Below are 17,949 nucleotides of genomic sequence, written 5' to 3' on the forward strand. Positions count from 1 at the left end.
AAAAAAAAAGAAAGATCCAGTGGGGACCTGAAAAGACAAGTAATAGTAGGCATAGATCAATGGTGATGAATTTTATAAAACACAGTGTATGCGTGATCCTTTGAAGCACAATATGAATGTAGGAATGTGTTAAATGCAATATACATGTTACACAGAGTAAAAGAATTTTTCTGCAAATCAAGATAAATCGGGAAGAAAAAAGCCATCTTTAACCCAATGTAAAGAGGAGTCACAGATTGGAGAAAGTGCACAGCATGGACCTGACAGAAAGTTTGCATCTGGAATATATTTCAACATTTTTCTTTAACTTAAAACAAGAGACAACCTATTAAAAATTGCAGGAAGGCAAATTAACAATGTGAAATATGTAGACAATCCAAACTTTTTTTGTTAAAAGTGAAGAATTGAAACACTAAAGCTTACACCTCTACAGAAAGAAAATTAATATACTCACTCACAATTGAACTTAAAAGCAAACTCAAGATAAATGGAGAAGAGATTGATGTTGTTGATGAGTTCATTTTACTTGGTCCACAATGAATGCCCACGGAAGCTTCAGTAAAGAAAGCAAATGACATATCGCAATGGACAAATCTGCTGCAAAAGACCTCTTTAAAGTGATAAGAAGTAAAGCTAGTGCCTGAGGGACTAAAGTGCACCTGATCCAAGCCATGTTCTTTTCAATCATTCGTGTGCATGTGAAACTTGTACAATTACTAAGGAAGACTAAAGAACTAATCAATTTACATTACAGTGTTGGCAAAGAATACTGAATTTATCATCAACTCAAAACTCTCCCTTTGAGCCAGTTACAAATCAGAGCAACCCTCTATTAGGTTTCCAACACTATAAATTGTAATAAGAAGACACTGCCCATCTTTCCCCCCAAGAATACAACATAGAGTACAAAAAAAAAGAAAAAGAAAAGAACAAAATTGTCCTGAAAGACATACAGCCACCAAGCTCCTTAGAAGCAAGGCTAGAGATACATCATCTCACGTGCTTTAGAAGAACCAGTCCTTGGAGTAGGACGCCATACCTGGTAGACAGTCAGCAAGAAAGAGAAAGAGCTTCAGTGAGATAGATAGATAGATAGATGCAATGGCTCCAACAATGGGTCCAACACAGCAGCGATTGTCAGAAAGGCACAGGCCCGGGTAGTGCTTCTTTCCCTTGTACATAAGGTCACTGTGAACCAGAATCAACTCCATAGCAGCTAAAACCACAGTCACGTCTAGCCAGTTTCTCGAAATGATGCTGTGATACTTGTTTTTTAAATAAATTAAATATAAGTTTTTAAAGTGAGGACATCTAGAGAAATATTATCAATTAAATTGTAGTACAAGTGACACAGAAGGCAAAATTCACTAATGTTGTTCTTGAAAAAAAGATGTTTGGGTACCTCACATCCTGTAAACAAAATAGTAAATCCTCTTTTCAATAAAGAAAATGGAAAAATCAAAAGGAAATTTCCCTTTTAAGAAAAAAAAATGTCAGCTTTAACTAAAGAGAACCATTAAATAATCTTGAACCCACCCAGTGAATCCAGAGGGAAAAGTGTGTATGTTCATTGCCATAAAGATCATATCCCAGGAAACCCTATGTGGGAGTTCAACTCTGTCAACTGGGGTCACTGAGTTAGAATCAACTCAGCAACACTTAACAACAACATTAAATAATTACTTGAACTTCTCCTTTATCTCAACATAGTGTTTCTCTGTGTGTGTTTGTGTGTGTGTGTGTTCATCTTTTGGGTACCTTTTGGGTTCATCTCTCTTTAACTGGACTAGTTGAGCTAACATCAACTAGATCATTTGCTTTTTGCTCTATGCTCATCTTTTTGAGGTTTCATCATCCTTGTGACCTCACATACTATATGCCCCAATGCCTGTTTGGGCAAATTTAGGTCTGTGAAGCAGGCAATTATATTAAGTCCTAAAACATGTCTGGTGATTAATTGCATTAAGTTCTAAATTATGGCTGGACATGGAGATGGTGACAGCTGATACAACCTCTCTCTCATTATCCTCTTCAGTATCAATTACTTTGCAATAAATGCACTCAGTATTTATCCTCCTGGTTTTCTGGTCATTTTATTGCACACAATAATAATATACAATGTAATTTCTGGCTTTTGAGACAGGACTTTTTACTGTTTGTCAGTTCTCTACATTGACAAGACAAAATGTTGCTCCAAGGTCTTAAATGAACCTAAATAAAACTTAGACTTTGTTTGGTGCTAGTGGAAACTTTAACATTGTCTTAATCTTTTACTCCCTTTTTATATATTTGAAATTCTTTCCTTGTATCATTGCTAGGTCATCCCATGAAAGTTTATTCACACACATAAGCTCACAACTACATGGTAATAGTCTATCTCTCTTTCCCATGACACAAACAGGGAATGTCATAGAAGCTATACTAAGTCTAGTGAATAATGCCCAAAAGGCATAGATAAACAGATCAACAAAACGTGGTCCATATGTGCAACAGGATTTTACTCAGCCATAAAGATAAGGAAGTTCTGATGCATGGATAAGCCTTGAAAACTATGTTGAGTAAAATTTGTCAATCACAGAAGGACGAATGTTCTATGATGGCACCCATATGATACTCATGGATTGGCAGAAGTATAGATATTAGAGTCCAATAATGGTTACCAAGGGCAGGAGTGACAAAAAGCAAGAAGAGAGGGAGGGTTTAGGTAGCACTGAACATTTATCTATGGGGATAGAAAATTGGGGAGTGGACAGTGGAGATGGTTATACAATATTATTGATGGAACGGATTTTATGTAAGTGTTCACATTAAAAATGGTGAATTGATAAATGTTGTTTTATTTTTACAAGTAAAACAAAGCAAGTGAGAAGGGGAAAAAGCTTCAGTAAATAACTTGAAATAAAGCAGAACTGCCTTTGAATTGTGGTGTTAACAGAATATTGAATATATTGTGGACTGCCAAAAGAAAAAGGGAAAAAAAACAAACTGTGTAGGAAGAAATCCAGTCACAATGTTCCTCCGAAGGGAGGAATTTTGTATGCAAACCAATTTAAAATATAATAAATTTTTTAAATTCTCTGAACTTTTCTACTAACAGTTCAATTCTCCAACAGTGATAATGTTTTCATAATTTCCCCAAAACTCCCTCAAACTTCCACAGCTACTCTTTTGTTTTTCTTTTTTAAATTAAAATTTTCTTGAGCTTCATGGAAAAAAAGAACAGCTAGTATTGGCTAACAACAGCACTAAGGAAGGTTAAACACACTTGGCACATGTTCTACAGCATCCTCTTGTCAAAGTCCACATGACCATGGGGGCTTCTACCTGGAGTTCCCTCCTTAAATTTGTTCCCTCAATACTGTAGAGACAGCATAAACTCATAGCAGACTCTCTGGCTGCAAACTGCATGGGCAATTGCCCATCTTCCTTCCTCCTTCCAGTGGGAGGCACTGGTATATTGGAAACACCAGAGACATACAAGGCAGTCTTTGGGTTCATGATGTCACTCCTTAAACCTGACCTTGTCAAAGAAAAGGTTATCCATTTCCTACTTTAAGAACCTCTCAGAAAGGTAAGTCAGAGATCCAAGTTACTGTGACCCACTAAGTCTCTCAAGGTTGAAGCTCAATAGTTCAAGACAATATGGCAGACAGGTCTATGGGGCGAACAGTAACACCAACACCAAGAAAGAACACTCCTTAAGACAAGCAACCATTTAACAACAAAAGGGGCAACATTTGACCCAAAAATAAAGCTTAAAGGCAGTAAGAGATAGAAAATGGGAGATGGAGAGGAATGGAGTACTGCGAGGGCTACAAACATTGTCAAACAAAATGTAAATTAACTCTTCACTGGGAAACCAATTCTAGAGTGTGGAAGCATTTTTCTACCCAATTGCAGAATATTGCAGTGTTCTGTCTCCAGTTGTTTCCACAGCTACTCTTAAGCAGAGATTCTTAGCACGTGGTTCCTAGAAAAGCCACATCACTTGAAAATTTGTCAGACACGCACAGTGTTGAGTCTTATAATCAGGCCCTCATCTAAGACTTTCAGAATCACAGACTCTGGGTTGAGCTCCAGCAATCCGTGTTTTAAGAAACTTCCCTCTGGTGAAAGATGTTAAAATTTGCGAACCACTGCTCTAATAAATCAATGCTTATCTCCCCTTGAATTAAAAAAAGAAAACCAATCAATGAAAAACAAACAAACACAAAAACAACCCCAAAACCACTCACAATCATTGCCAGGAAGACAGAACCAACTCATAGCTGACCCTACAGTGGATTTCAAAGGCAGCGAATCACATCTTTCTCTTGTGGAGCAGCTGGTAGACTCAACTACCTGCATTTAGGTTCATTCATTAGATTGTCATGGAAGGAGTATGGAACATGGGGAACAAAAGTACAAATGTGAAAAAGCCCTGGCTTAGTGGTCCAATGGAGACTGATAGAATTCCTGAGACTGTAGCTTTTGGTCACTCTTTATACATGGAACAAAATTCAACCCCATGGCTCGGCTTTCAGTCAAGAAGCAAGCAGGCCTATGGGGTGACCAATAACAACAGGGAACCACACACTCCTTAGAATACCCAGTCAGCTATGGTCAAAAGGACAGCATTTGCCCAAGGACAAAGCTCAGAAGGCAGCAAGAGGTAGGAAGATAGAAATGAGAATCACAGGAATTACATTGTGGTGGGTATTGTAATGAATGTTATAAAAAAAAGTGTGTCTGAATCATTGGATGAAAAATCAGTTTGCTTTGTAAACTTTCCCTCAATTCACAACTAAAATAAATACAAACAAACAAACAAGCCACAACAAACCAACCCAAATGCCTCCAAAAAAATCAGAAAGAAAACAAAACATATTTTTAAGAGTTCATCAGCACCACAACAAGATAAAGGTAAATAATCCAATAGAAAAATGGGCACAGGATAGAACAGACACTTCACCGAAGAGGACATTCAGATGGCAGATACACACATGAAGAAATATTCAAAATCCCTAGCTCTAAGAGAGATGCAAATTAAAACAACTATGAGGTATCATCTCATCCCAGTCAGAATAGCAAAATTTAACAGAAAAGCAAGCAACAAATGCTGGCGAGGTTGTGGAGAGACTGGAACCCTGATTCACTGTTGGTGAGAGTGTAAAATGGTGCAACCACTGTGGAAGGCGGTATGGTGCTTTCTCAAAAAGTTGCAAATAGAGATACCATTTGACACAGCAATTCCACTACTTGGAATATACCCTAAAGAGACCATAGCTGACATCCAAGCAGATACATGCACACTCATGTTTATCGTGGCTTTGTTCACAATAGCAAGGAGTTGAAAACAACCTAAGTGCCCATCAACAAACGAATGGATAGAGAAGCTGTAGTATATTCACACAATGGAATACTACACTGCATTGAAAAACAAAGAACACATGCAATATTATTCAAAATGGATGACCCTGGAGGACATTATGCTGAGTGAAGTATCTCAGTCACAAAAAGGACAAATACTGCATGGTGCGAATGTTGTAAAACAGGACTGACCTCGGGGTTGGGGGGAGACTGAGAAAGATGGGTTCAATAATGTATACTGCATTGAAACAGATGAGGGAGAAAACTGTTTAAAAGGGATATGTGATTAGGTATTTTTGTCATGACAGGAGTACAGAGTGAAGGCTGCATAGTGGAGTGGACCTGGGGGAGGGCTTGTAAAACAATAAAATACTTTTTTTTAACTTTTCCAAGAGGGTAGTGTACTACAGGGAAGGGCTGGGAGGGGAGAAAAGTGCAACAATGAATGGAAACCCAAAGTCTCTAAATTTTCATTGAAATTAATAAATTTTTTTTAAAAAAAAGGAAGAAAAAGTTTTTCAGAACGTGGCCTAAGACTTATATGTATTTTCTAGGTAATCAAAGTAGTTTCTTACCATAGTTTAACACTGTTGCTCTTATGGGCTGTGGAGTTGGAACCAATTCCTAGGTGATCCTCCCTCCAGCAGGTTTTCAGAGATGATAATTGCATGGGAGGAGACTGCCCATCTTTCTCCCATGAAGTTGCTGGTGGATTTGAACTGCCTGCGTTCGGGTAGGCAGTGCAACTCCTTACCCACTGGGCCACTGGAGTTCCTTGTTATTAGAAGCTTTAAATAAAGAAATTTCTAGAAGTTCTCCTGACCTGCTGATGCCCACCAATATCATAAAATCTCTTGGATAACTTCGCAGTGGCATAAGACCCTCTTCTTACAAGACCAGGAATTCATCTTAGCTCCACCTCCCTCCTTCTGCCATCATGTTTTCCAGAGCTCCCTACACAGCCATTTCAAAACACATTACCTCCTTATTAGACAGTGTACAGGTACCCCATCTCATCTAATTAACTTGATATTCATTCAAAGGCTTAACCCAGATTCTCCATTTCCATTTCCAGAAGTGCTTTTTTTGTCGCCAACTTTCATTCATTCATTCATTGACACTAAAAGATTTTTCTGAGCACACTCTACATGACAAGTACTTCTAGAGGCGCTGGTGAACCCCAACCATGAACTTGGCATATGGTCCTGCCCCTGCAGAGGAGCCCGGCTAGAGCTGGGCTTTCTAGTTCACACTCTCCACCCTCTGAATGAAAGCCTGGGCCTCTTTTCATTCAGTTCTCATGGTCCAGGAGGCAGCATGTTGAGACTTCAAAACAGGAATCACAGGTTAAAGGGATCTGAGGCTCAATCCTAGCTCTCCCCACTTCACCAATTACTTTTCAGTTCTCCAAGTTTCATTTTCCTCTTAAGAACACAATAATGCCATCACATGTGGGTTTTGCAAGGGTGAAATGAGAGAATACAGGGCACGACGCCTAATAGATGTACAACTGGTACTAGCTACCCTTTCCTTTCCCTAGAAAAGTTGCATCTTGTTCTGTTTGCTCCAGCCGAAAGCCCGTCCTTTATCTTAAGGTCAAATCTGTTCTTTCTGACCACCTGGACTCTCATCTGGCAACCCCAGGATCTATACCTGGAGCCACATTTCTCTGAGGTTTGTAGACCACCACCTTCCGAATCACCTGGGATGCTTGTCAACAAGTTCCTGCACCTCATTCCTGAAAAGAACTCTAGTGGTGCTGTGGTTAAGGCATTGTACTATGGTCAGCAGGTCCTGACATGAACTGGTTTGAGCTCAACCCAACTTTACCAATTACCACTGGTTCTCAGAGTGTGATATTTGGAGCAGCAGCATCAGAACCACCTGAGAACGTATAGGAAAATGTACGTTTTGGGGCCCCACCCCAACTGGATTGAAAAAGCCTCGGGCCCAGCCACTTGTGAAGCTGGTACAGCTCAAGTGTGAAAATCATTGCCACATACTGCCTGGATGAACATGAGATGATTTACAGCTTCTAAGATTTACAAGTTCTCTAAGTGTTAAGTGGCCTAGTGGGTAAGGAGTTGCTCTGTCACACCAAAGGCAAGTAGTTTGAAGCCACCAGCTATTCTGCTGGAGAAAGATGGGCAGTCTTCTTCTGTGCATTTTACAGCCTCTGAAAGCCTGCTGGAGGGTCAACTAGGAGTTGATTCAAACTCCACCACATGAGTTGACTTGCTAAATCTTGATTTCCTAAACTGTGAAATACTAAAAGCATTAACTACATAGTTATTTTTTTTAAAACTACATACTTTTATGTAGCACTGGTGGCTTAGTGGTAAAGAGTTGGGCTGCCAACTCAAAGGAACATGGCTCAAATCCACCAGCTGCTCCACAGGAGAAAGATGGGCAATGTACTCCCGTGAGGTTTACTGCTTCTGAAAATGTGCTAGAGGGCCAGTTGTGGATCAGTTCCAACTTGATGATATACATTAACAATAACTAACTATGTGGTGTTTTGGTAGCCAAAAAACACAACGCCTATAAAGAACTTATTGTATAGTACTTAGTAGATATTCATTATAATCCAAACAATCTTTGCTTTGTGCCATCAGCGTTTTTCACAATGGCTGGTGGGAACCACAGAGTTAAATAGCTCAAAGCTTGCCTGCACAACTCATCTTCTCACTTCATTGCTATCACACCTCTCATTCACTCTGGCACAGCTCTCTGCCTTCAATATTCCTGTTCTGCCAGCACAAATGACCTTTCCATTTTCTGCCCAATCTTCTTTCTCCCAGCAGCAGAATCTCTAGTCACAAACTATCCCCCTGAAGACTCACCTGACTGCTCCAAACCAAATGAATGTGTCCTTCTCAAAACTCTGGTCATCTTTTTATACTCTGCTTTCCAAGATTTGACCCCAAAACATGTGGATGCATCCTATTGGTGGATTTTATTTCACAACTAGTTGTCCTGTCTCTCACTATAGTGAAAGCTCTCGTGAGACAGAGCTGGTACCCTAGAATTCATTTTCAATCTTTTCCATACCCATCCTCTAGTATATACTACAGGAGTAAACAAAACTCCATGCTGTAGAGTTGATTCAAACTCATGGTGGCTCTCCATCTGGTTTTGGAGGCTGTAAATATTAACAGGAAGACGCTGCTTCCGGTTTTTGCCACACAGGAGCTTGTGAATTTGAACCACTGACCTCCTCAGTTAGCAGCCCAACAGTTAACCTGCTCCAGCACCAGGGCTCCTGAAAGGAGTAAAGGAATGAACACACTTCTATAACAGAGCCCAATGTTGCTAATCTAAGACGTGTTTGGAAAAACATTTGGCAGGGCCCAGTTTACTACTGTGTTTACCCTTCTTGTCCTGTGTCTAATGTCTAAACCCCATCCTCCACTCGACAGTAACACTCAAATAACAATGGGTCCCTTCCGTATTTTACACATCAAGACGGTGCTCATTTGGGAACAAGTACAGCCTCACCTGGAGTCCCTAAGCGGGCCTGAGCAATGGTCAATTTCTCGTGAGGTGCTTGGCATTGGCAGCTGGTTTCATCTGCAAACGGGGCAGGTGCAGTCAGGGTCTAGAAGGGGGAAGAAATGAGAAAGGAATGAAGAGAGTGTGATAAGCTTTTCCTTGGCATTAAGTTTCCATAACATTTCATTTTGATGATTACAGTCACACAATTAAAAAGTAGAATACATCCGCTCAGTCTTTCTGAGAAACACACTATTAGAAATAAAGCCAGGGACATGATCAAGAAAACCTTTCCCCTGCCCTTTTTCTTTTATTTTATATTGGTTAGCTTACAAAGTTTATGTACATTGTGTTCCACACTATTCTTCATATCTTGTTTCATACAACCATTCTCATGCATTATAAAACCTTTGTTTTTCACACTGATGCACCAGAAATAAGGAATTTTTGGTGTTAGATCCCATCAAGCTGGTTCCAAGTCATAACAACATTATGTACAGCCATACAGCAGGGCAAACAGCTGTCCAATCCTGGACCATCTTCCCAACCATTGCTAAGTTTGTGCCCATTGGTGGAGCCACTGTGTCAAAAAAGATGCCAGATACCAGATGAGCTTCTCTATATGGTAGTTCTGTTACACCTCAAAACACCCTACAGAAGGCGCACTGCTATCCCTGTTGCATGGGGAAAGGAAACTGAGGCTCAGCAGGGTTAGGAGATATGCCAAGATGTGCCCAGCTTTGAATGCTTCACAGCCAACAAGGGCAGTCTTGAAACATTTAGACTCACCTGCACACCAGGGTATTCGGCAGGAAGGAATGCCATACTCAGCAGCACAGTGCAACATCTTTATGTCACACACATTGGCCTGGCCACACACAGACCCTGCTGTCTCTTCAGTGCAAAGGCCAACGCCATTATTTTTTTTGTTTTCCTCTACCCAAGGCCTAAAAGCACAGTAATTCTCCGGTCGCAGACAACTCTCCTGCGGGAGCCCCAGCAGCCACCAACTGCTGAGGCCCCGCCCCAGGAAGCTTGGGCTGGGCCTAGGGGAGCGCTGTGAAAAAGATGTAGTCACTTGGAAGCCTGCCCGGGAAGTGGCCCTGCAGTTTTTAGTCAGCCTCTTAAAATGAGAACCTCCCTCTCTCCAGACAGAGGAAGACAGAGTGAGCAGTATTTTTGTAAACAGGGCAAACACAGACCCAGGCTTGCCCACATGGAGTCCTTGAGCCTCTGTCATTGCTACAGCTGTCACACAGTCTCATTTTTATTGCTAGTCCCTGTGAGCGTCACTCATTATAGTGCTCCAGGGGTTGTTTCTTTGAGATGGAGGCGCTGCTTCACTTAGAAGACTCAAATGAAGGATAGATGGATCCACAGGGGCTGTGTCTCCCGTGCACTTTCTGCCCTTCACTCACTCACAGACACACCAGGCCACCCCTCAGAGACTGTAGACAGAAGTAAGAGGAGACCAGCCAGTTCCCTACCCCTAACACAGCTCTCCTCTACACTGCCAAGGCCATTCATTCCTTGCGCTGCTCCAGCCCTCTGCTCCTCCACCCTGGAAGCCTTTGCTATTTTGGAGGCCTTCCAGTTGCCTTCAGGGCTCTGGAAGCAGGCCAACACTTGGGTGAAGAACTCAGGAAACTTGTGTCCATTGTTGATTCTTTTTCAGAAACACGGATGTGACCTCATGGGCTAGCGTGGGCAGAAGCAGTGCCTGTACCAGGGCACAAGGATGCAGTGACCAAGAGCAGAGACTATAGCCACAAGGCGACCTGGGTTCAGGTTTCTTTTCCAGCATTTACTGGCTATGTTTTCTAGTTAGGCTCTTCCGGTTGAAAGGAACAAGCACATGGCCAATTTAAAGCTACACAGGCACAGAAACTGGAAAGGGAGGACAGGAAGAGATCCTGTCACAAGAGTGCCACAGAGCGCATCACACCAAGTAGCCACTCTCCATGTGATCACACCTATTCCATCTCATTTGCCCTATATTAAATTCAGTATAGCAAAAGCTCTGCTAGCTTCCCCCAGACCTTAAACATGGCCCGGCACGGGCTCCTCAGCCTCCCTCCACCACACTCATTCAAACATCGCCAGTTGAGTCATTCAAAACTGGCCCAGGCTTCTTTCAGTTTATTGCTTCTTTTCATGTTTCTCAGGTCAGATTCATGAGGGATAATTCCTCTTTTCACACCAGATCACAACCACAACGGGCTGGGGTGGGACCAGGTGTCCAGTCCAGGGACAATTAGCTGACTGGAAGAGGAGAGAGAATGCTGTTCTGTTGATGCCCTTTTTACAGGAAGTAGAGGTGGACTAAGGAGGCCTGGTGGCTCCATGGTTAAAGTGCTCAGCTGCCTAAACTGAAAGATTAGCCATTCAAGCCTAGCTGTCACTGTGTGGAAGAAAGAACTTGCTGTCTTCTTCCATACAGGAATTCTATGGGGCGGTTCTGCTCTGTCATTTAGGGTCACTGTAAACAGGGACTGATTCACAAAAAAAAAACAAAAAAAAAAAGAAGAAGTTTTAGCTTTGGGTCCATAGGATAAGTAATACATTTCTTATCTATGCTCTCAAAGCAAGCACCTTAACTGATAAGGACTTTCATTCCATCTATAAAATTATTACAGTAGTACCTATCTTGAAGGGTTCCTGTGAAAAATAGAAATAACACAGGTAAAGCACTTGACACACAATGTTGTTGTTAGATGTCCTGAAGTCAGTTCCAACTCATAGCAACCCTATGCAGGACAAACCCTGCCTGGCCCAGTGCCATCCTCACATGATTTGCTATGTTTGGACTCACTGCTGTAGCCACTGTGTCGATCCATCTTGTTGAGGACTTCTTTTTTTGCTGACAATCTACCAACCATTATGTCCTTCTCCAGGGACTGGTCCTCCTGATAACATGTTCAAAGTATTTGAGAAGAATTTTTCTCATCCTCACTTCTAAGCAGCATTCTGGCTGAACTTCTCAGACAGATTTGTTTGCTTTTCAGCAGTCCGTGGGGTATTTAATATTTTCCCAATACTGTATAAATCTTCATTGGTCTTCTTTATTCATTGTCCAACTTTTGCATGCATAGGAGGCAAATGAAAATACTGTTTAGGTCTAGACACGGGGCCAAGGGGGAGAATGAAGAATTCAAAGAATACACACGTCGATAAGAAGGGTGAACAGCCTCAACCACATGGCCGAACCACTGGATGAACCATAAATGACAATGGAATCCCTCCCTTCCCTGCCTAAAATAAAAACCCTCCGCAATACGCTCAAAGCACAACTTCCCCCTTCTGCATCTTCAGAATGAGGAACCTCACCTGGGAGCTCCCCTAATAAAGCTGCTTTTAAGCTTTTTTTCTTATTCTCTGATCTCTTCCTTAAGTCCACAGCCTAACAAATACCGTGGCTTGGGTCAGGCACACCTTAGTCGTCAAAGTGGCATCTTGCTTTTTAACACTTCTTTAAAGTCTTTAAAGGTCTTTAGTAGCAGACTGACCTGAGGCAGTACATTATTTGATTTCTTGACTGCTGCTTCAATGGGCATTGATTATGGATTCAAGTAAAATGAAATCCTTGACACATTTCTCCATTTATCATGATGTTGCTCAGTGGTCCAGTTATAAAGATTTTGTTTATGCTTAGGACTAATTCAATATTGAAGGCTACATTGGTTTATTTTAAAGTCATCTTCATTTTCAGGAAGCAAGGTTGTACCATCTACATTATCATAGATTGTAACTGAGTCTTCCTCTAATCCCAGTACAGACTTCTTATTATAACTCATATGTATTTTCTGGATCTATTATCCAAGTGCCAATATTGAAATTGATGCATAGCTGACCCTTCAGCAGGTATTTTTGCTGACCTTCTACTATTCTAAGCATGATGTCTTTTTCCAAGGACTGGTCCTTCCTGATAATGTTCCTAAAGTATGTGAGATGAAATATCATCCTAGCTTCTAAGGAATGTTCTGGTTGCCATACTTCCTAAACAGGTTTGTTAGGTCTTCTGATAGTTCATGGTATATTCAATATAACAAAACAATTGTGGAATGTACAGGTTTTGTACCTAAGAACATTTAAAGTCATAAAGGATGTAATTGAGTGCATGAATATCAATATGGTAGACATTAGTGACGTAAAATGGACTGTTATTGGCCATTTAAAATAGGATAATCACATGGTCTATTACGCTGGGAATGACAAAGTAAAGAGAAACGGCATTTAAAGAAAAATACATCATCAGAGAGTCCATTTCAAGACTCTCAAGTATAATGCTGTCAGTGGCAGCTATAGAAATACTGATTAATCCAATTATTACTCAAATTTATGTAGGCACCATCAATGCCAAATATGAAGGAATTAAATGTCCCTACTAACTTTTGTAGTCTGATATTGGTCAAATATATAACCAAAATGTATTGATAATTAGTGGTGACTGAAACACAAAAGTTGGAAACAAAGTTGATCAATAAATGGCAATATGGCATTTGAAATATAAATTACACAAAGCCAGAGACTGCATAGAATTTTACAAGACCAGCCACTTATTTCTTGAAAATACTTTCTCAACAACATAAATGACAACTAAAGGATTTTGTACTGTGTGGATCATAAACTATGGCTAACACTGAGAAGAATGGGAATCCCCAAACAGTTTACTGTGTTCATGCAAAATCTCTATGTAGATCAAGAAGCTGTCTTCTGAACAGACCAAGGGAACACTGCATGGTTTAAAACCAGGAAAGGTGTGTGTCAGGGATACATCCTTTCTCCTTACCTATTCAATCTGTATACTGAACAAACAATTTGTGAAGCTGGACTCTATAAAGAGGAATGTGGTATCAAGATCAGAGGAAGATTCAATCCTCTGCGTAACGTAGATGACATAATTTTGCGTGTTGAAAGTGTTGCACTTGCAACACTTGCTGCAGAAGATCTGGAGTTAAAGCCTTCAGTATGGATTATACCTCACCATCAAGAAAATAAAGGTCCTCACCACAAGGCCAACAGTTCATTATCATGATCAACATCATGTTAAAGAAAGAATTGAAGCTGTTAATGATTTTACCTTGCTTGGGTCAACAATCAACACTCTTGATACCAGCAGATCAGAAGACATATTGCATTGGTCAAGTCCACTGTCAGGGACCTCTCAAAAATACTTAAGAGCAATAATGTCACTTTGAAGACTAAGGTGGGCCTCATTCAGGACATGGTCTTTTTCAATCACCTACTATGCATCTGGGAGCTGGACAATGAATAAGGATGACAGAAGAATTAATCCCTTTGAGTTGTGGTGTTGGAGAAGAGTACCGAGTATCCCATGGACTGTCAAAAGAACAAACAGGTATATCTTGGAAAAGGTACAGCCAGAGAGCTCCTTGGAAGCAAGGACAGTGAAGCTTCATTTCTCATACGTTGGACATACCGTAGGAAAGGCTATTCCTTTGAAAGGGACATCATGCTTGGAAAGATGAAAAAACTCAGTGAAAGAGGAAGTTTCCTAATGAGATAGAATGACACAGTGACTGCAGCAACGGGCTCAAGTGTGTCAGAGATGATGAAGGTGACGCAGGACAGGACAGAGTTCAGGTCTGTTGTTCACAGGGTCGCTATGAGTCTCACTCGACTCAAAAGCAGTCATACATGACAACATCTAACAACAAATACTCATGGACTGGAGGGGGGGGGGTGTCCAACGGAAGGAATACACCGAGTCACTGTACCAAAAAGAGGTGGTTGATACTGAAATATTTCAGGAAGTAGCTTATGATCAAAATCCAATGTTAATGAAGGAAGAAATTTAAGCTGCAATTAAGGAAGTGGGGAAAAAAAGAAAGTCCCAGGAATGATGGAATACTAATTGACATGGGTCAACAATCATATGCAGCCCTAGATACGCTCACTAATTTATGCCAAGAAATTTGGATGACAGCTACTTGGTCAACTGTTTGGAAGAGATCCATATTGTTGCCATTCCAAAAAAAGGTGATTTCCACAGAATGTGGAAATTTCTCAAATAATATTATTAATATCACATGCAGCTAAAATCTTGAAGATTATTCAAAAACAGCTAGAACAGTATATTGCCCAGGAACTGCCAGAAATTCAAGCTGAATTCAGGACAAGTCATGGCATAAAGGATACCACTGCTGATGTCAGGTGAGCACTGGCCGAAAGCAGAGAATACCAGAAGGATATTTACGTTTTTTATTGATGGTACAAAGGCATGTGTGTAGATAACAACAAATTACAGCTAACATTGAGAAGAATGGGAAACCCAGAACACTTGACTGTGCTCATGCAAAAGTTCTACTAGACCAAGAAGCCGTCATCCTAACAGAGTAAGGGAACACAGTTAAGAGGCAGAAAGCTCAAAAAAGGAGAAACTTTGAAACACAATTTGAATGAAGAATAGTGAGAATGTATACGAGCTTTGTAAGCAAATCAATATGAAATTGTTTTTAATTTTTTTTGAGTGTGTGTGTGTGTGTGTGTGTGTGTTTGTACCATCAAATCAGATCTGACTGGTACAGGAGGAGATTGTCCCTCCTTCTCCAGCAGAGCATTTGGTGGATTTGAACAGTATACCTCTGGGATTGCAGTGCAGCTTTTTGCCACTAGGGAATTTTTTTTTAAGGAGATACTGATAATTAGATAATGGGAGTTCAAACCACCTTAAAAAAAAACCAAAACAACAAAAACAGCAAAGGCAATTAAGTATAGTATTAGTAGGACAAATTGTCCATCTTAAACTCACAGAGCAGCTAAGGGATTTGAACCACTTGCCTTTAGGTTGCCAGTGCAACTCCTTACAACAAGGTCATCAGAGCTCCCTGGATATACATATTCCACATCATCCAGTGTTTATTATAACAATATAGGCTTAAGTAAGGAACGCTATTGTTGTTATTATGTACCGTAGAGTCAGAACCAACCCATAACTGACCCTCTGACAGGTTTTCAGAGGCAGTTAATCACGGGAGAGGAGCAGTTGGTTCTCTCACGGAGCAGTTGGTGGATTTGAACCACAAGCCTTCAGGATTGCAGAGTGGTTTCTTTCCAGTAGGCCACCAGTGCTCACTTTCTGTGTGATTTATTGCCTCTGAAAACTCACTGAAGGGTCAGCTATTGGTCAGTTTTGACTCAATGGTACACAGCATGGGTTTAAAGTGATACTAGGTATATCCTTTCTCCATACCTATTCAATCTATACACTGAAAAATCATTTGAGAAGCTAGACTTTATGAAGAAGGATATGGCATCAGGATTTGAGGAAGATTCATCTATAATCTTTGTTGCAGATGATATAACCTTGCTTGCTAAAAGCGAAGAGGACTTGAAATAGAAGTTTGCTGCATGTTGTTAGGAGAGGCTATTCCTTAGAAAGGGACATCCGGCTTGGAAATGCCAACGAAAGAGGAAGACTATCAATGAGGTGGATTGACACAGTGACTGCAGCAATGGGCTTAAGTGTGTCAAAGATGAGGATGGCCTAGGACAGGATAGGGTTCAGATCTGTTATTCAAAGGGTCACTCTGAATTGTACTTGACTCAATGACACCTAACAACAACAATAGGTGTTTAGAGGATTGATCAGAGAGGAAAAGGAAGAAGCAACAGAATTGACTCTGAGGCAGCAATCCTCAAAGATGAAGGGCAGAAGCAATTTTAGAATGAGATATTAATGAAAAATATTCCACTTTGCATTAATTTTACATCTGGGGAGAAAATGTACTCTTTTCATCCCAGAAATTATACAAATTAAGCTTCTAGATTGATGGATATCATAAAAAAATCAAACCCTCTTCCCATGTTGTTGTTGTTAAGTGCCACTGAGTCAACCACAACTCATAGTGACCCTACGAGCAACAGATCTAAACCTTGCCCTATCACGTGTCATCCTCATCATCTCTGATATATCCTGTGCATCACTGACAATGGGACTAACCAGGCAACAATCTAATCAGCCAATGAGAACTCAGCATACACTGCTGATGGAGACAGCCAATGAGAACTCAGTATACACCACTGATAGTGATGGCCAATGACAGAATTGCTTGCTGGAGCAGAAGCCATCAGAACTTCTTAACTACAGTGGAACAAACCAGTCAAAAATGCAGGAGTAAAAATCTTGACCCTGTTTTTAAGTATCTACTTTTTATTTTCTTGTTAGAAAACAGTTGATGCTTATATTCTCTAACCTTCCAATTCCTCATCTACAAAAAGGGCAGAATAAAAAAGGCTCTATCTCAAGAGTTGTTATGAATGGAATTAATTGAAAGAATGTATGCACTATATTAATTAATTCTGCTCTTTTACCAAAAGCCACAATTCCTATCAGGGGACTTCTGTATAGACTGTGCTCCAAGGTTCTGGTAACTACTCTCTTTCCTTGCCCCTTCAGATCTAGAACCCCAAACCCTTGTTGTTTCTAGTCTGGATACTATAAACCCTGGCTATTGTCGTTGTTGTGTGTCATGGAATTTAACTGTCTTTAACTAACCCTCAAGTTGGTTTTCAGAGGCAATAAATCACACAGGAGACTGTCTATGTTTCTCCTATGGAGCAGCTGGTGGATTTGAGCCTTGTGCTTTTAGGTTGGCAAAACATTCTTTACCATTAGTCCACCAGAGCTCCCTAAATCCTGTCTACACCTTGCTAAATGGTCCCTCTTCAGAAACTTGTCAATTTCCCCTTTAGAATGAGTCAAATATCTTGGCAGGACCATGACTGATATAGTATATATGACACTTAGTGCGCTGCCAGGTTCAATCAACATTAGCTAGCAAATGTTGATGAAGCATGTTTGGAGCACAAGATGAACTGGAAAGTGAATTACCCATAGTTAATAAGGTTACAGCCAGCTCAAGAATGTCTTCCAGTAGGAAAGATATTTACAAGGACAGAACATTTTAATCAGGACACACCAAAGAGACAGTTAACAAGGCTTCAGAAAAAAATTAACTGTCCCTTTGGCTTCATCTCACCAGCTTGAAAACCACAAATGACAAAAAGACACCATAAAATCTAATCCGTTGGTTTCATATTGTGATATTTTTATTTACTTACCTCAGGGAATATTTTTTAAATTTT

The 17,949-nt window shown here is 40.5% G+C and overlaps 1 protein-coding gene across 1 annotated transcript in view; it reads right to left on the bottom strand.

Annotated features, from left to right (window-relative positions):
• Positions 1-17,949, bottom strand: part of PCYT1B (phosphate cytidylyltransferase 1, choline, beta) — a 133,907-nt gene that overhangs the window by 81,089 nt on the left and 34,869 nt on the right. Inside the window, exon 2 of the mRNA XM_006885040.1 lies at positions 8,848-8,947. Within this exon, the coding sequence (XP_006885102.1) occupies positions 8,848-8,947 (100 nt within the window). The remainder of the gene's footprint in view (positions 1-8,847; positions 8,948-17,949) is intronic.

Source organism: Elephantulus edwardii, unplaced genomic scaffold (assembly GCF_000299155.1).
Source record: "Elephantulus edwardii isolate Elephantulus edwardi_28Jun2011 unplaced genomic scaffold, EleEdw1.0 scaffold00040, whole genome shotgun sequence".
Lineage (NCBI taxonomy): Eukaryota > Metazoa > Chordata > Mammalia > Macroscelidea > Macroscelididae > Elephantulus > Elephantulus edwardii.